We start from the raw sequence: 16,744 nt of genomic DNA on the forward strand, positions 1-16,744 counted from the left end.
CCTCTTTGCTGCTATTCCTCCAAATTTCTGCAGAACCCAGGTGGTTTCTATAGCATGAGGAATTTGAGAGGCGCTTTTAGTTCAATTTTCTAGCTAGGATGTCACAAGGGTGAAACTGATACAGACTGCCAGTGATCCCAAAGAGTCAACTTGTTATAACATGCATTTCAGCAGCCCAGCTTGGGATCCAAAAGATTTTATTTGTAGGTGCACTAATTTCCAGGTGAGATCTTTAGCTTCAGTTTTGCTACTGCAGGAATCTGGTTCTTTCAGTAGCTTTGAGGAAGATGTCTATCCCTGGCTTCACACGTTTGCTAACGGAGGTGTCTTATGTCTGTATTTTTTGAATGTCTCGTTTAAACTGGGAGTGGGGTTGGACTCCAACTCCCATCAGCCTGAGCCAGCATTGCCAATGGTTGGGGATGATGGGAGATGTAGTCTATCCATATCTGGAGGGCCACAGGTTCCCTGCCTCTGGTTTAAAAGGTCCCTCCTGAGGAAACGCAGTATCTTTTGCTCACATTGCCTTTCCAAGGGAGCATCAGTTTTTACCTCATTTTGGCTTTTATCCCTGGCAAATGGTTTTCCCCTCCAAATCACTTGGCAGAAGTGCCTTTCTTTTAAAGTAATTAAGTTGAACCTGGTTAGTAAACACAATATACTTTCTCCCCTCTCCCCTCGGGCTCATTGCCATTATTTCCAAAGAATGATGTTATGTATTAAAATATAGTTCTGAATAAAATGCAACAGCTTTTTTTTTGAAGCCTGTCTTGGAAAGGTCTTTGTGGGGTATGTTGGGAGAGAATCCTGCTCAAAATGCTGGAGTGTTGCTGCTAGTGTGGATACGAAACACTGCTGAACTAGATGCAGCAGTGGTGTGGGGTTAAAGCAGCTTCATAATATTCCCCCCCCCATTGGTAGAAGCTCCATGAGAAGGCACCATGCTGACTACACCATAGCTTTTCTTTAGGAAATAGCAAAAATAAGCAGGTTACTTAAGATTCTTCTGAAAGCCTTTAAAACGAGAATAAAACAAGAGAACACATAATGTGTAACTCCTGGGATCCCTGACCACTGGCTGCCCTTGCTGAGACTGAATTGGGAGACTGTTCCCAACCCTGCTCTAGTTTTCATTTGCATCAGCCAGCAATAAATCACAGCTTGTGAGTTGGAGTTAACCCTTTATTATCTAAAACACGATCGATATAGGAGTGTCAGGCCTAATGCGCACAGCAACTCCTCTCCAGTAGCTCTTGCCCTGATGAAAGGTAAAAAAAGGTAAAGGACCCCTGGACGGTTAAGTCCAGTGAAAGGCAACTACAGTGGTACCTCGCGTTACAGATGCTTCAGGTTTTGCGATTTTGGGTTGCACACTGCGCCGAACCTAGAAGTACCAGAATGGGTTACTTCTGGGTTTCGGTGGTAGCGCATGCGCAGAGCACCAAATCGTGACCCGTGTGTGCGCAGACACAGTGCTGTGGGTTGCGAACACTGAGGGTTGCAAATGTGCCTCCTGCATGAATCATGTTCGCAACCCGAGGTTCCACTGTATAGGGTTGTGGCGCTCATCTCGCTTCAGGCCAAGGGAGCTGGCATTTGTCCACAGGCAGCTTTCTGGGTCATGTGGCCAGCATGGCTTAACCGCTTCTGGCGCAACGGGACACCGTGATGGAAACCAGAGTGTGCGAAAACACCATTTACCTTCCCGCCACAGTGGTACCTCTTTATCTACTTGCACGGGCGTGCTTTTGAACTGCTAGGTTGGCAGGAGCTAGGAAAGAGCAACGGGAGTTCACCCTGTCACAGGGATTCGAACCACCAACTTTCTGATAGGCAAGCCCAAGAGGCTCATTGGTTTAGACCCCAGTGCCCCAATGAAGCAGTTTCTGAGGCTGAAGGTTCCTGCTTCCCACAGATGCCTAAGCCCCCTCCTGTCCAGTTCCGCCCCACCCAAGCAATTGGAGATTGCGCCTGCATGTCGCCCATCTCTTCTCTGCCCTTTTCATGCCTCTTCTGGTTCTGAGAGACAAGTGAGGAGGGGAGCTTGTGCTTCTTCACCAGCCTGACTCATCTCAGCCGCTTGCCGTCTCTCCTCTCCTACTTCAACTTCTGCCTCAGATTCTAGACTTCTCTCTGCTACAGAGTCCCTCAGCTCACTAAGCCCTGTTACCTTCTCAGCTTCCAACACCTCCTCTTCCCAGTCTTCTCCCTGTGACCACTCATCGTTGTCCCACCATCACTCTCTGGGCTCTGAGCCTTCCACCCTTTGGAGTTTCCCACCTGGTACCTCTCACCAGGTCTGCGTCTAACCAGTCCATGGCATCACCATTCACAAGTTTGCTTCTTTGCCTCTAAGGCAGCCTTTCTCAACCTGTGGGTCTCCAGATGTTGTTGAACTACAACTCCCATCACCCCTAGCTAGCAAGGCCAGAGCTCAGGGATGATGGGAGTTGTAGTCCAACAACATCTGGGGACCCGCAAGTTGAGAACCGCTGCTAGTCTAAGGCCACCACACCCCTTCTGACATGACAGATCTCCATAAAACTATGCATGGCATGGAGAAAGTGGAGAGGGAAAGGTTATCTTTGTCGCGAATTCCTCGCGGCGCTTTTTAGTGAAACGCTCAGAGTCCCAGGTTTCTTTTCAGTGCAGTCTTTTTAATGTGAGCTATATACAAGTATTTACAAAAACAGTCCATACAGAGTACCTGCTCCTTAAGGCAAACGAATACTCTCCACCACAGCACCACCATACCACAGCACAACCACCACACTTAGTGTTAAACAGGCTTTTCTTTTAAAACAGGTGATAGCCAATCACATTAATCACATTCCTGCTGAATCACTCTGACCCAGCACTTCACAGAGTATTGCATCAGCCTGTTGAAGCCTGCAGACTTACTCAGTATCCTGCGAATCCCAACAATCTTCCCTCATACAACACTAGCATTTTTAGACATCCAGTGAAGCTGCATGTTGGAGGAGTCACAACAGAAGGAAGTTCTTGAGTTCTAGTTTAACTGTGGAACCTGCTCCCACAGAAAGTAAAGGTAAAGGGACCCCTGACCATTAGGTCCAGCCGTGGCTGACTCTGAGGTTGCGACGCTCATCTCGCTTTATTGGCCAAGGGAGCTGGCATGCAGCTTCCGGGTCATGTGGCCAGCATGACTAAGCCGCTTCTGGCAAACCAGAGCAGCACACGGAAACGCTGTTTACCTTCCCGCCGGAGCGGTACCTATTTATCTACTTGCACATTGACGTGCTTTCGAACTGCTAGGTGGGCAGGAGCAGGGACCGAGCAACGGGAGCTCACTCCATCGCAGGGATTCGAACCGCCGACCTTCTGATTGGCAAGTCCTAGGCTCTGTGGTTTAACCCACAGCACCACCCGTGTCCCCCCAAGGAAGGTCAACCCCCCCAATTATTTTATGATTGTCAGTTTTCTACATTTAAGTTTTTTATAATCATTTTAACATTTTAAAACTCGACTTCCTTTGCCCTCTTTCTGTGATTCCTTAAATTTGTCTTTTGTATTTTCTGCATATTCCAAATTGTGGTGGTGGTCAGCTTTAAAAGAGGATTAAGCAAATTCATGGAATTCCTTTTGGGGATAATAGGGACAGAACTACCCAAACTGTATAGAAATCTATTCATGTATGCGACTACAGCGGCAGGAATGTTACTCGCCCAGAAATGGAAAGAAGAAGTCCCAGCGAAAGAAGAATGGATACAAAAATGCAGAAATGGCAAAACTTACTGGGAAAATAAGAAATCAAGATAACAAACTTCTAATAAAAGAATGAAAACCGTTTATGGAATATTTACAAACTGTTAATGGATAAGATCATTGGCAGGATTATTGTAAATAAATTAGCAAATTAAGTTAATTTGGATATGCAGAAAATATTAAAAATAAATTTAAGGAACCGCAAAAAGGTGGGGGGGGGGGAGGAAGTCGAGTTGTGAAATGTTAAAATGATTGTAAAATTATTGAAATGTATAAAACTGAAAATCATAAAAAAGGCAAATTCGTGGAAGACCAGGCTATGTCTTTCCTCCACTGTCAGAAGTGCTATGCCCCTGAATATCAGTTTCCACAGGTATCTGGTCAGCCACTGTGAGAACAGGAAGTTGGAGTAGTTGGTTCATTGGCCAAATCTGGCAGAATCATCTTATGTGGGAGGGGTCACCTCAAGCTGTGTGCTGCCATGCCTTCTATGCTTCCTCTGATGTGATCTTGTCAGATGGGTGGTGTCAGGGGTTCAGGAGCAGAGGCAAAGGAGAGGGAGGAAATGGAGAGCGATGGGGAGGAATCCGAAGGGAGCGTAAGCGATGACAGTGGTCCGAGGTCCCTGAGTCTTTCCAGCGAATCGGAAGATTCACAGAAGGGGGCGCCCATGGTCAGAGCAAGGGGGGTGCCTAGGGGGACACCCCAGGAAGAAGGGGCCAGAGGGGACTCAGAGAGCAGCAGTTGGAAATCAGGACCAGCTTCCCCACCAGAGCGCAGTGGGGGGGAGGAGTCCCAGGTATCGGGATCAGGCTGCTCACCACCAGCGGGAGGAGATGAGTCAGGATTGACAACGCCTCCATCGGAGAGCGCGGAAACGGTCAAGAGGAAAGTTGGAGGCTGGGCGCGCGCGCCAAGTTCAAATGTACAGGCGAGCGGCACAGCAGGTAGCCCGGATAGGGAGCCAGGTCCTAAAGCCCGCCGAAAGGAGGGACAAGAGTCAGGGGGGTCAGCGTCAGAAGAGTCCAGAAAGGAGGAGACCCCGGGGGGCAGAAGGACCCAGAGGAGGAAATAGCAATGGAAGAGGTGGAGTAAGGCTAGAGTCTTAAACTGGTGTACAGGGGGTGGAGACTCAGACGGAGCTTCGCCGATCTAGGTTCTAAGACGTAGAGCTGCACGTTGCGGCTTGGAAATGGAAACTGAACTTCAATAAAGACTTTTGTACATTATTACTGACTAGCGTTGGTCCTCTGTGAGCTGGGACCTAGAGGCAGCTCTGACAGGTGGTAACATAAATGATGTTCTGTACTGTACATGGTTTCCCTTTAAGGGGCATGTAAGTGTGTTGGTGGTAGTGGGGCATTATAATGGGGCTAGAGGGCCTTCTTGGTAATGGCGCCCACCCTGTGGAATGCCCTCCCATCAGATGTCAAGGAAATAAACAACTACCTGACTTTTAGAAGATATCTGAAGGCAACCCTGTATCAGGAAATTTTTAATATCGAATGTTTTACCATTTTTTATGTGCTGTAAGCCACCCAGGGTGGCTGGGGAAACCCAGCCAGATGGGCAGGGCATAAATAATAAAATTATTATTATAAAAATTATAGTAAATCCATGCATTTTGTTGATGAAAGGATTTCTAATATCAAAGGGTTTCTAATATAAACCTTAGTAGTAAGATAAAATGTACTTCTCTAAAGCACCACGTTGACTCTGCTTCCAGCAATGATTTGCTTGGTTGTGAAAACAGTTGAATGAACAGCAATTTATGGCAGTCGCAGTCCAATAAAAGTCAATACAAGCACAGTGGACTGCATAATGAAAGTTCAAACTGTGGGAGTGGAAAATAGATCCGAGCCGTGTGTGGGCAATTAACAAAAGAATCAGCTAAGCATCTAGATTCAAAACACGGGGCACTGCACACTCTTTGGTGGGAGAGCTTTTCCAGCAAAGTTAAAAACACTATTATAGAGTTAACCAGCAGTATAGTGTGGAATACAAGTTGTTAAACACTTTTGCAGATCCTGTTTAGTCTGCTTTATAGGTCTTGCCCCTGCTCTCTACCCCTCTAGCAAAGCACAGGCCACCCACAGTTGAGTAAGTTTTAAAAGTTTTACTTACTAAATCAAAAGCTCTTGTTCATGGGTTATTCCTTGCAGCAACATGGAGAACACAGGTAGATTATTATTGGGTGTGAAATACACAATATAGTTCAACTATGCAGTCTGAATCATTGTATCATAAATTGTAGAGTTGGAAGGGACTCCAAGGGTCAGCTAGTCCAACCCCCTGAACTCCACCTGCTCTGTGCCTGTGTGATCAGAGTCCTCACCTTTTGGAGAGTCTATTCAGAGCTATGTACTAATGTATGGCAGTTGAGCGTAAAAGCATCTGGAAGCACCCTTGGGCTAAGTCAGGGGTCAGCAAACTTTTTCAGCAGGGGGACGGTCCACTGTCCCTCAGACCTTGTGGGAGGGCAGATGATATTTTGAAAAATAAATAAATGAACAAATTCCTATGCCCCTCAAATAAGCCAGAGATGCATTTTAAATAAAAGGGCACATTCTACTCATGTAAAAACACGCTGATTCCCAGTCTGTCTGCAAGCCAGATTGAGAAGGCGATTGCGCCGGATCCGGCCCCTGGGCCTTAGTTTGCCTACCCATGGGCTAATTGTTTTCAGGATAAAGTACCTTCTACAATTGGATTGAAGACTTGTACACAAACTTGCAAAATATGAACAACTTACATATAAACGCAGACTTGCCGTGGACAAATTCACTGATATGTGGAATCCATTCTTACAAATACTGTAATAGGTTAAGATCTGGTGAATGACAATACAGCGGTACCTTGGGTTACATACGCTTCAGGTTACAGACTCCGCTAACCCAGAAATATTACCTCAGGTTAAGAACTTTGCTTCAGGATGAGAACAGAAATTGTGCTCCGGTGGCACGGCAGCAGTGGGAGGCCCCATTAGCTAAAGTGGTGCTTCAGGTTAAGAACAGTTTCAGGTTAAGAGCAGACCTCCAGAATGAATTAAGTTCTTAACCCGAGGTACCACTGTAACAACCTTGTAAAATACAGAGTTTTGGGTTCCCCTCCCCCCTTTATTTACCCTTCTACATGGGTTCTGTTTCTCTCTCTCTTTTTCTCTCTTTTATTTACATCTCACCATGTTTAGTGCCCATATAATTATGTGCTTTTGCACTTTCAATAAGGATTTTTTTTTAAAAAAAAGACAGGATAAAGTCCCAGCGAGTCAAACTGCATTGTCTCCAGCTGAGGCTCATTGCTCTTATTCCTTCTCTACAGCTGGCAGGGGAGGCAAGGCTGCTTGGAATGTAAGGCAGCTGTGAAAGGGCTGGTTCTGCAGCATTTAAAGCCTTCCTCTCCTGCCCTGGCCCTCTTTGGGGCACAGTGGGTGGTGGGTTAATTTTGCAGTCAGAATGGGGCTGTTAGCTTCTGTTAGCGGTGTGCTGTTGTTGTGTGTAGTAATTAGTGTGGTGGACATCGCAGGCCCTTGGGAGTTGTCTGGGGATGATCTAGTTTGGAGATCTCCTTCCAGGACTGTCCCTCCAGTGGGACAGCCTCGTGGCTCAGTCTTGTCTCAGTCTTCCCCCTGGGCTTGGGTGGACGTTCCCCAGCTGAGGGCTTTATCCCTCCTGACTCCCGTGACTGTGCATTGCATGGAGGCTCAGGTGGTGGTAACTGTGAACAGGGACCTGTTTGGGACAAGGAGGCTCATCCAAGCTGAGGACTTGATCCTGGGTTCTCTTGGGTGCCCATACACCTCCCTCAACAATGCAGAGAATTTGGTGGTCTTTGAAGCTGGGCTCCATGAGTGTGGCAGCATCTTACAGGTAAGGCTCCCAGTACATTTCCGAGCACAATTCAAAGTGTTGGTGCCGACCTTTAAAGCCCTAAATGGCCTCGGTCCAGTATATCTGAAGGAGCGTCTCCGCCCCCATCGTTCTGCCCAGACGCTGAGGTCCAGCGCCGAGGGCCTTCTGGCGGTTCCCTCATTGCGAGAAGCAAAGCTACAGGGAACCAGGCAGAGGGCCTTCTCGGTAGTGGCGCCCACCCTGTGGAACGCCCTCCCACCAGATGTCAAAGCGATAAACAACTACCTGACATTCAGAAGACATCTTAAGGCAGCCCTGTTCAGGGAAGTTTTTAACGTGTGATATTTTAGTGTATTTTTGGTTTCTATGGAAGCTGCCCAGAGTGGCTGGGGAGGCCCAGCCAGATGGGCGGGGTATAAATAATAAATTATTATTATTATTACTATTATTATTAAGGCGGACTTATGAAATGCACGTGCTTCTTGAGTTCCTTGAGCTTCTTTTAGTTGTTGTAAAGTAACAAGAAAAGCCTAATGGCTGAAGAAGTAAAATGGGGGTGGAAAGACTCCTCATATTTCTGATGTTCCAGCTGTGGCTACTGTTTGTTTGTGTGGTTAAAAAGATACTGCCCGTGCATGATTGGGAGGTGTTGATGGCTTTGGGGGAACCCTAATATTGGACACGGGTGAGCCTTGGGCTTGCCGATCGAAAGGTTGGTGGTTCGAATCCCTGCGGTGGGGTGAGCTCCTGTTGCTCGGTCCCAGCTCCTGCCCACCTAGCAGTTCGAAAGCATGTCAAAGTGCAAGTAGATAAATAGGTACCGCTCTGGCGGTAAGGTAAACGGCATTTTCGTGCGCTGCTCTGGTTTGCCACATGACCCAGAAGCTGTCTGAGGACAAACGCTGGCTCCCTCAGCCAGTAAAGTGAGATGAGCGCCGCAACCCCAGAGTCGTTCACGACTGGACTTAACTGTCAGGGATCCTTTACCTTTTTAAATATTTGCAGAAATATAAATGCTTTAACAAACCCTGGAACTGTAAAATGCTTGGTAATGTGTTGTTTTTTAATAGGGCAGGTAAAGATGAGAAAAGGGATGTGGGTGGTCCTAGGTTCTTTGTGTCCATGTGCTAAGCCCTGCGCAAGGCCACCTCTGCATGGTCCCTCACTATCCTCCTACATTATAACAGACGATGGAGAGGACATCCCTCTGGGGTGATTGCACCTCCCTAGACTTAATAGGGAATATATATTGAAACTAGCAATGGAATGATAATAGAATTGCAGAGTTGGGAGAGAGCCAAGGGTCAAGTCCATATTTTTAAGATGGCATTTATTTTTAGGAATATGATGTGTTTATATGAACCAACAATAGTTTGAGCAGCCTTCTCTACCCTGGTGCCCTCCAGATGTGGTGGACTCCCAACTCCCATCAGCCCCAACTAGAGCAGATGATGGGAATTGGAGTCCATAACGTCTGGAGAGCACCAGGTTGATAAAGCCTGTTGTGAATCTATATTTGCCACTACTCTTCTCCTTCCAGATGACTCCAGACTCCCTTGTCTATAGCATAAGCCTCTACTATAGTCCAAAACTTGGAAGAAACTCTCAAATCATCAGGACCAGCCCAGCTGAAGTTCCTATTGAATGTCACTATCCAAGGTGAGTGGCTCTTTGTTCTCTGATCACACCTTCCCAATGACTGTTCCTTGGAGAACTGGTTGATCAGTGAAGACTGTCCCTTTCAGGAAAGACAATGTGAGCAGCAAGTCCATCAGGCCAACGTGGATTCCTTTCAGCTCTACCATTTCTGCAGAAGCAAGGTTGGCCTTCTCATTGCGTCTGATGAACGGTAGGTGGCAGCCTTGGGGAAAATACTGTCTACTTTGTAAGTTGGGACGGGGAACCTTTTTTTTAGTCCAAGGGCTTCAAGGGCTGTATGTCGGTGATGGGTGAGGCTAGAGGAAAAGGTGTGGAGTAACGAATATAAATCTTAACTTTTGTACAGTAGGCTATCCCAATCTCTGAGCGATGCAAGATTTCAGGTGCTTGCATAGGGCACTTGTATTATCCCATCCCTGTATTAAGATAAGGCTTGCCTTCTAGATGACTGGAGTGCAGAGAGAACCATTAACAGGTATCAGTTGGGAGATGCCATGCACATCCAGGCTGATGTCAACACTGAGAACCACGTGGTTCTGAAGCTCTTCATTGACAACTGTGTGGCCACGCTGAGCCCAGACAGAGACTCTTCTCCCAGTTATGCTATAATTGACTTCAATGGGTAAGTTTGTCTTTCTTGCCAGGATCTCTGGGTTGCATTTATTTGGCTGCCAACTACTGGGACACTGTTGGTAACCATGTGCTTTGTCTTAGGTGCCTGGTTGATGGGAGATCAGATGACTCCAGTTCAGCCTTTGTGTCCCCAAGACACAGACAAGATTCTCTCCAGTTCACAGTTGATGCCTTCCAGTTTGCAGGAGATAATGAAGGCTTGGTGAGACATTACTGAACACAGCAAGCTTCCTGATCTGGCACATTTTGCAGCAATTGGCATTTTAAAAAAAATCCCCATGAAAGTTCACCAGCATTTTAGTGTGAATTGAGTGTAATAAATACATTTTATATGCAGTTTTGACTAATGTATACATTCTTGCAAGGACACCCCCTTTTGTGTATGTTGTTTTCATTAATATCTTGGTTTTTTTAGAATCCACTTCCCTTAATGTGTGCAATTTTGTAATTATTGTCAGCTGGGATAGCTCAGTTGGTAGAGTAGGAGACTCTTAAACTCAGGGTTGTGGGTTTGAGCCCCACATTGGGGAAAAAATTCCTGCATTGCAGGGGGTTGGACTAGATGACCCTTGTGGTTCCTTCCAGCGCTACAGTTCTATGTTTCTAGGAGAACTGCATTGCAAACTTTCAAATCGGTGCAGATTTTGAAGGCTAGCTGCATTTCAGTTCTCATATTATTTAGGGACGTGCAAATTTGGAAGATTTGCCTTTGAATGTGTATAGAATTGAATTTCTCCTCCATCCCTAACTACAGGAAAAGCAGGGCATGGATGAAAGGGACTTTGCAGGTAATGCCAGTCAGCTGACTGTCAATGCCTGCAAAAGCCCCTTGCACAGTGCTTCCCAAGGGCAAACTACTGGCCTCCTGTTCTTTGATGGCTAGAAAGGCTGCATTGTACACTATGGATTCAAGATATATCTACACGCTGTGTTTAGCCTTTTATTGGGCTGTTGTTTTTATTCTGATTATATATTTTGTGCTTTTATATTTTGATTTTGTTCTGTGAACTACCCCGAGACCTCTGGGAATAGGGTGGTCTATAAATTCAATACTGTATATAAATAAAATAATAGAACTAGCTTGTTGGACTTGGTAAAGCCACTGTGACAGAATTGTTTGAGCATGAGTGTGGGGCAATCTGTGGTTCTCCAGAAACGGATGGACTAGAACTCTCATTATCCCTGACCTTTGGTCATGCTGGCTGGGGCTGATGGGACTTGGAACCCAATGACATTTGGAGAGCATTGAGTTGCTCCATAGGCTGCAATGCAGGAAAGTCCAATGGTCTTTCTTTGGGGTCCCCCCCTCACTTTCTCCAGGTCTACATTACTTGCCACTTGAAAGTCACAGTAGCTGATCAGCCTCTTGGTCCTCTGAACAAGGCTTGCTCTTTCAACAAAGCAAGGAACAGGTGAGGGAAGCAGCTGAGAACTGCGGAGGGTGGGGCTGTCTGGGAAGCTGAGAGCAGCATGGGATGAGTGATTCCTGTACCCCCCTTTTGCTGCAGCTGGACTCCCATTGAAGGTGCTGCAGACATCTGCAGCTGCTGTGAGAGGAGGAACTGTATGCCACCTGGAGGCCGGTCTGGAAGGATGGATCCCTGGTGGAGAGAGACGAGAGGACGCTTCCAGAGAGATGCTCCTGTTATTGTGCATGGTAAATTCTGTGTCCAGAGCGACTTATGGAACAGGGGTGGTGACTCCAGGACATGAGGCCTTGCTTCCTAAATAACAATTAGAGAGCCAGTGTGGTGGTGTGGTTAAGAGCGGTAGTCTCATAATCTGGGGAACCGGGTTCGAGTCTCCGCTCCTCCACATGCAGCTGCTGGGTGACCTTGGGCCAGTCACACTTCTTTGAAGTCTCTCAGCCCCACTCACCTCACAGACTGTTTGTTGTGGGGGAGGAAGGGAAAGGAGAATGTTAGCCGCTTTGAGACTCCTTAAAGGGAGTGAAAGGCGGGATATCAAATCCAATCTCTTCTTCTTCAATTAGGCATGGGTCAAAAAAGCTTCCTATTGGCTCCAATTTTTCAGAGGACGAAAAGGCAACTGGTTCCAATCAACTGCTCTTGCCATCCAATGTGTTTCTCCCTAATGTTCAGCCAATGACTACCCTCCTCCTGGGACTTAACCCCATTAGAGCTCATTCTGTTCCCACCACCACCTGCTGTCACCAACCCCTCTGCATTGTCAGTGTCTAGATTGGCTATAATTGTCCCATAGGAGGAAATGTGTTAAAAGGAGCTTAACTCGAACCTGATGAAAATAAGTTTCTAGGCTTTCATGTTTTTGCAGGTGACCCTTCGGTGGGAAGAGCAGAGGCTGACGTGGTGATAGGACCTGTTGTCCTGGGTGTTCCAAAGAGTTTGGGGCATCTTCCTGAAAACCAAAGAACCATAGGGGCAATGGAAGAAGGTAAGGCTGCAGTTTTGGGTGGCATTTTTTGCATGCAGAAAGTCTGCTGTTCAACCCCTTGCGTCTCTAGGTAGGGCTAAAAAAGACCTCTGCCTGACACTTAGAGAGCTGGCAGTCATAGAATCATAGAATTAGAGTCATCTAATTCAACTCCCTGCAATCTTTTTGCCGATGGCAGGTGATAGTAAAGGGACATGGGTGGCGCTGTGGGTTAAATCACAGAGCCTAGGGCTTGCTGATCAGAAGGTCGGCGGTTCGAATCCCCGCGACGGGGTGAGCTCCCGTTGCTCGGTCCCTGCTCCTGCCAACCTAGCAGTTCGAAAGCACGTCAAAGTGCAAGTAGATAAATAGGTACCGCTCCGGTGGGAAGATAAACGGCGTTTCCATGTGCTGCTCTGGTTCGCCAGAAGCGGCTTAGTCATGCTGGCCACATGACCCGGAAGCTGCACGCCGGCTCCCTTGGCCAATAAAGTGAGATGAGCGCCGCAACCCCAGAGCCGTTCGCAACTGGACCTAATGGTCAGAGGTCCCTTTACCTTTACCTATTTACCTGAAGACACGGGTGGCACTGTTGTCTAAACCATTTAGCCTACGGCTTGCCGATCAGAAGGTCAACGGTTCGAATCCCTGCAATGGGGTGAGTTCCCGTTGCTGGGTCCCTGCTCCTGCCAAGCTAGCAGTTCAAAAGCATGTCAAAGTGCAAGTAGATAAATAGGTACTGCTCCGGTGGGAAGGTAAACGGCGTTTCCATGTGCTGCTCTGGTTCGCCAGAAGTGGCTTGGTCATGCTGGCCACATGACCTGGAAGCTGTACGCCGGCTCCCTCGGCCAGTAAAGTGAGATGAGCGCTGCAACTCCAAAGTCGTCCGTGACTGGACCTAATGGTCAGGGGTCCCTTTACCTTTACTTAGGTAATAGTAGGCCAGATAAATAGTCTGGCTTTGTATAAGGCATCATACAGTGCAATTCTAACCATGTCTACTTAGAAGTCAATCCCATGGAGCTCATTGGAGTGTACTTCCAGCTAACTGTGGTTAGGATTGTAGCCTTGGATGGACTCCTAGTTCCAAGGTGACCTGAAGCAGCTGTGTATGTTCTAAGGCAGCTACATTAACCATAGTAAATTGCTTTGACAGTTGTACCTAGCCAGGAGAGTAAGCAGGTTTGGCCTTGTGAGTCTTGGGGGGGGGGGACTGCAGCTGCCTGGAGTTGTAAATCAGTTGGCCTCCAATGGAATGACTTCTTTCTGGGAAGGGAGAAGGTGTGGCCCTTGACCACCTGTCTTCACCATGTGGTGGGTGAATGTGGCCTGTCCAGGTCATGTAACATCAGATCCAGAAGGACTGTCCTCAATGATGGGCTGCAATGTGCAATTGGATGATAGTGAAGGTCCTCCTGGCAAATGACATTTCCATGAGCGGAAACATGTAAATTGCATAGCTGTATGGTAGTGCACAGGATGCGGGTGGCGCTGTGGCTTAAACCACAGAGCCTAGGACTTGCCGATCAGAGGGTCAGCAGTTCGAATCCCCACAACAGGGTGAGCTCCCGTTGCTCGGTCCCTGCTCCTGCCAACCTAGCAGTTCGAAAGCACGTCAAAGTGCAAGTAGATAAATAGGTACTGCTCCGACAGGAAGGTAAACAGTGTTTTCCGTGTGCTGCTCTGGTTCGCCAGAAGCGGCTTAGTCATGCTGGCCACATTACAGCAGTACGCCGGCTCCCTCGGCCAATAAAGTGAGATGAGCGCTGCAACCCCAGAGCCGGCAACGACTGGACCTAATGGTCAAGGGTCCCTTTACCTTTACCTCATGCTCTAAACACAGAAGGGCCCATATTCAATCTCCACTTCTCTTTCTCAGGTACCCATGAGATGTCTCTGTTGACAATGGCAGGACTGTCCATAGCAACTGCCTTCCTAGCTTTGACATTGGGGATTCTTGGATATCTCATTGCCTGCAAGAAAAATAGCCGCTCCAATTCTACTCCAATCTCAGAGCTTTCTGGAAAAGCTGTGTAAAATAAAATAAAAATAAAAATGGGTGAACTGGACTGTGACTTGCACTCTTCTTCTGTAATGGAAAGGGGAGTATGTAATTGGAGTAGCCAATGGGATGGTGCCCTCCAAGAAGCCGTTGGTCTACAGTGCCCATCAGCCCCAGCCAGCATGATCAATAGTTGGAGATGATGGGAGGTGCATTCTAGGGACACCTGGGAGGCCACTGGTTCCCCACTCTTGAATTAAATTGCTCAGTGTACTCATGATGGCTTTATTTTACATGTTGGTTTATTCAATTTCTCTGAAGCTTCCTCAGCTGTTAATTTCCACATGATATTTGAGCTTTCAAGCGATGTCCAAATGTAATGCTAAGAGTTGCATGGGCATCTGTGCCATGTCTAAAAAGTGTGTGGTAGCCCTGACAACTTCCTCCCCTCCCTAAATAACACTGTGCTAACTCCATTCTCTAGAGTCTACAAATGCAGTAACATGACTTGATGGCTGGAGTCACTAGATCCAAGTATCTATGGCAGAGCTTTATTTTGTTCACCTTGAAAGGATGCAAGGATGAGAATCTATCCACCTCAGTGTTGTCCAACCTAGGGGACCTCTTGAATGGGTAGGCTTGTAGTTTAAACAGTGTCCAAGTGATCTCTGGGGGTAGCTGAAATAAGAAATGATAGTTAAATCGAGAATGAGCAAAAGGAGAGGGGATTATTCTCTTTCTACTATCATAAGAGGGTAATATTTTTCCAAGATGCACCCCTGGAACAGGTGTGGGGGAACCTTTGGCCCTCCATAGTTTTCTGAGCAAAGGTTATTTATGGATTTAGAACACAGTGAACACACAGATTAGGTGAAAGCTGAATATATTGTTAATAGCTGAAAGAAAGCTAAAAAAGCTTTATTTTCTTGCTGCCTTTCCTTTGGTTGCTGGGGCCCCCGAGAGCAATGGACTCTTGAAGCTGTGGCCAGCACACATCACTTTCCAAATCTAGCCTGCACTCAGGTTCTACCTGACAGAGTTGTTCTTCAGACTTATATACTGTTAGGTTTACATAAACCACACCTGCTATTCAGGTTATTGTTCAGCAGCCTGATGTTTATGCATTCTTGTAAGGCAAAGGACTACTTTGCACTTGGCATGTAGCCCACATAAATCTCTCAAGTTCATCCATATGCTTTATGCCAGGTGGGACTGTAAGACCCTGCTAGGGGCTTATCCGAGAGATTAAAATTCCCAGGTGCTGCCATCTTGATATGTAAGTAACGTTGAGAGAATAGCATTTTATATAACGAGAGAAACAGAATTAACTACTTAAAGGTCGCAGGTGCCACAAGATATCTAGGCATGAAGGAGCATTGCTGTGTGTCACCTAAAACTCCTCAAGCCCATAATGGTCTTCTGTGGTTTGCCCAACCACAAGGTTGAATTGCAACAACTAACATACCTGGCCATTGACCATGCTTGGTAGGGCTGATCAGAATTGTAGTTCGGCAGCATCCCTATTTAGAGATTTCTAAATTCTCCTTTCCCTCCATGGGTCATATTGTCAACCTTTTCAACTGCATATTATTCAGTAATCTATATTTTATGCCAGTCCATCTTGTCCATAATATTTGCTACATAACAAGTGTTAATGTTTTCATCTGCTTACAGTGGTCTCCCAGATAAGTTATAATCCTGCTCTAGAACTACTCTCTGAACTTAAACTTTGGGAACCAGAGCTCTTGCCCCTTTATCTTTTCAGTGGAATCTACACAAGTTTTCCTTCCACTGCTGAAGTGCTGAAAGCCAAGGTCATATTGGTTGCCATTCTTCCATGGGCACTTGTTTGTGTTGATAATTGCCTATAGCGCAATACTAGAATAACATATACTACATATGGTTGATAAATCAATCAACCAACTTAAAGGGGGAAAAAGTTTATATAATGCCTACAATAGAATCGTAGCTAAAAAAGTTAGTACTTGCAAAACAAGCAAAAGTGACACAGAAGTGATTATGCATGGGTAAGATCTTTCTTTTAAAAAATCGTTGAGCATAGGTTTTTAGCAGCAGATATGCTTTATCAGGTTTCTTTTCTTTTTTGCAGGACAGTTAGACAAATGGCCAAATTAAAAGAGAAAAGGGGAAGAAGGGGAGTTAAACGTGATGTACTGCAGAGGCACTCAGTTGTGCCCAAGATTGCAAGGGCCCCTCAAAGGATTGTGCCAGATCTTTGGCACTCTGGCATGACCTCTGATGAGATGGGAAAGTGTGCTGGGTTCATACACAGGGTCATGCCAAAGTGCTGGACTTTTGGCACTCTGGTGCAACCCTGCTGATAAGCCCAGAGTGCCAGTATCAGACTGGAAAGCACACTGGACTTGTCAGCAGGTTTGTGCCAGAATGCCAAAGGTCCAGCACTCCACCATTTGAAGAGCCCAGCATACCAGTGCCCCCCCTCTCTCCCCCCCTGTGT

At 46.6% G+C, this 16,744-nt stretch overlaps 1 protein-coding gene and 1 long non-coding RNA gene across 2 annotated transcripts in view; one reads left to right on the top strand and one right to left on the bottom strand.

Moving 5' to 3' along the window:
• Positions 1-16,744, bottom strand: part of LOC309356370 — a 251,904-nt gene that overhangs the window by 166,626 nt on the left and 68,534 nt on the right. The gene's annotated exons all lie outside the window — the stretch shown is intronic.
• On the top strand, positions 7,012-14,304 carry LOC309356316 (zona pellucida sperm-binding protein 3-like). The gene is made up of 9 exons (XM_081887740.1): positions 7,012-7,595; positions 9,118-9,236; positions 9,323-9,426; positions 9,681-9,858; positions 9,951-10,071; positions 11,190-11,281; positions 11,378-11,526; positions 12,165-12,284; positions 14,143-14,304. Exons 1-9 carry the CDS (start codon positions 7,182-7,184, stop codon positions 14,298-14,300), a joined length of 1,455 nt encoding a protein of 484 aa, XP_081743866.1. The 5' UTR covers positions 7,012-7,181; the 3' UTR covers positions 14,301-14,304.

Source organism: Podarcis melisellensis (assembly GCF_964234715.1).
Source record: "Podarcis melisellensis genome assembly, chromosome: 14".
Lineage (NCBI taxonomy): Eukaryota > Metazoa > Chordata > Lepidosauria > Squamata > Lacertidae > Podarcis > Podarcis melisellensis.

Excerpts from the sequence above, each read along its gene's own strand:
- LOC309356316 (XM_081887740.1), top strand. The coding sequence starts at position 7,182 with ATGGGGCTGTTAGCTTCTGTTAGCGGTGTGCTGTTGTTGTGTGTAGTA. Across the intron at positions 11,527-12,164 it reads TGCTCCTGTTATTGTGCATG|GTGACCCTTCGGTGGGAAGA; the intron begins GTAAATTCTGTG and ends ATGTTTTTGCAG. Across the intron at positions 12,285-14,142 it reads CATAGGGGCAATGGAAGAAG|GTACCCATGAGATGTCTCTG; the intron begins GTAAGGCTGCAG and ends TCTCTTTCTCAG.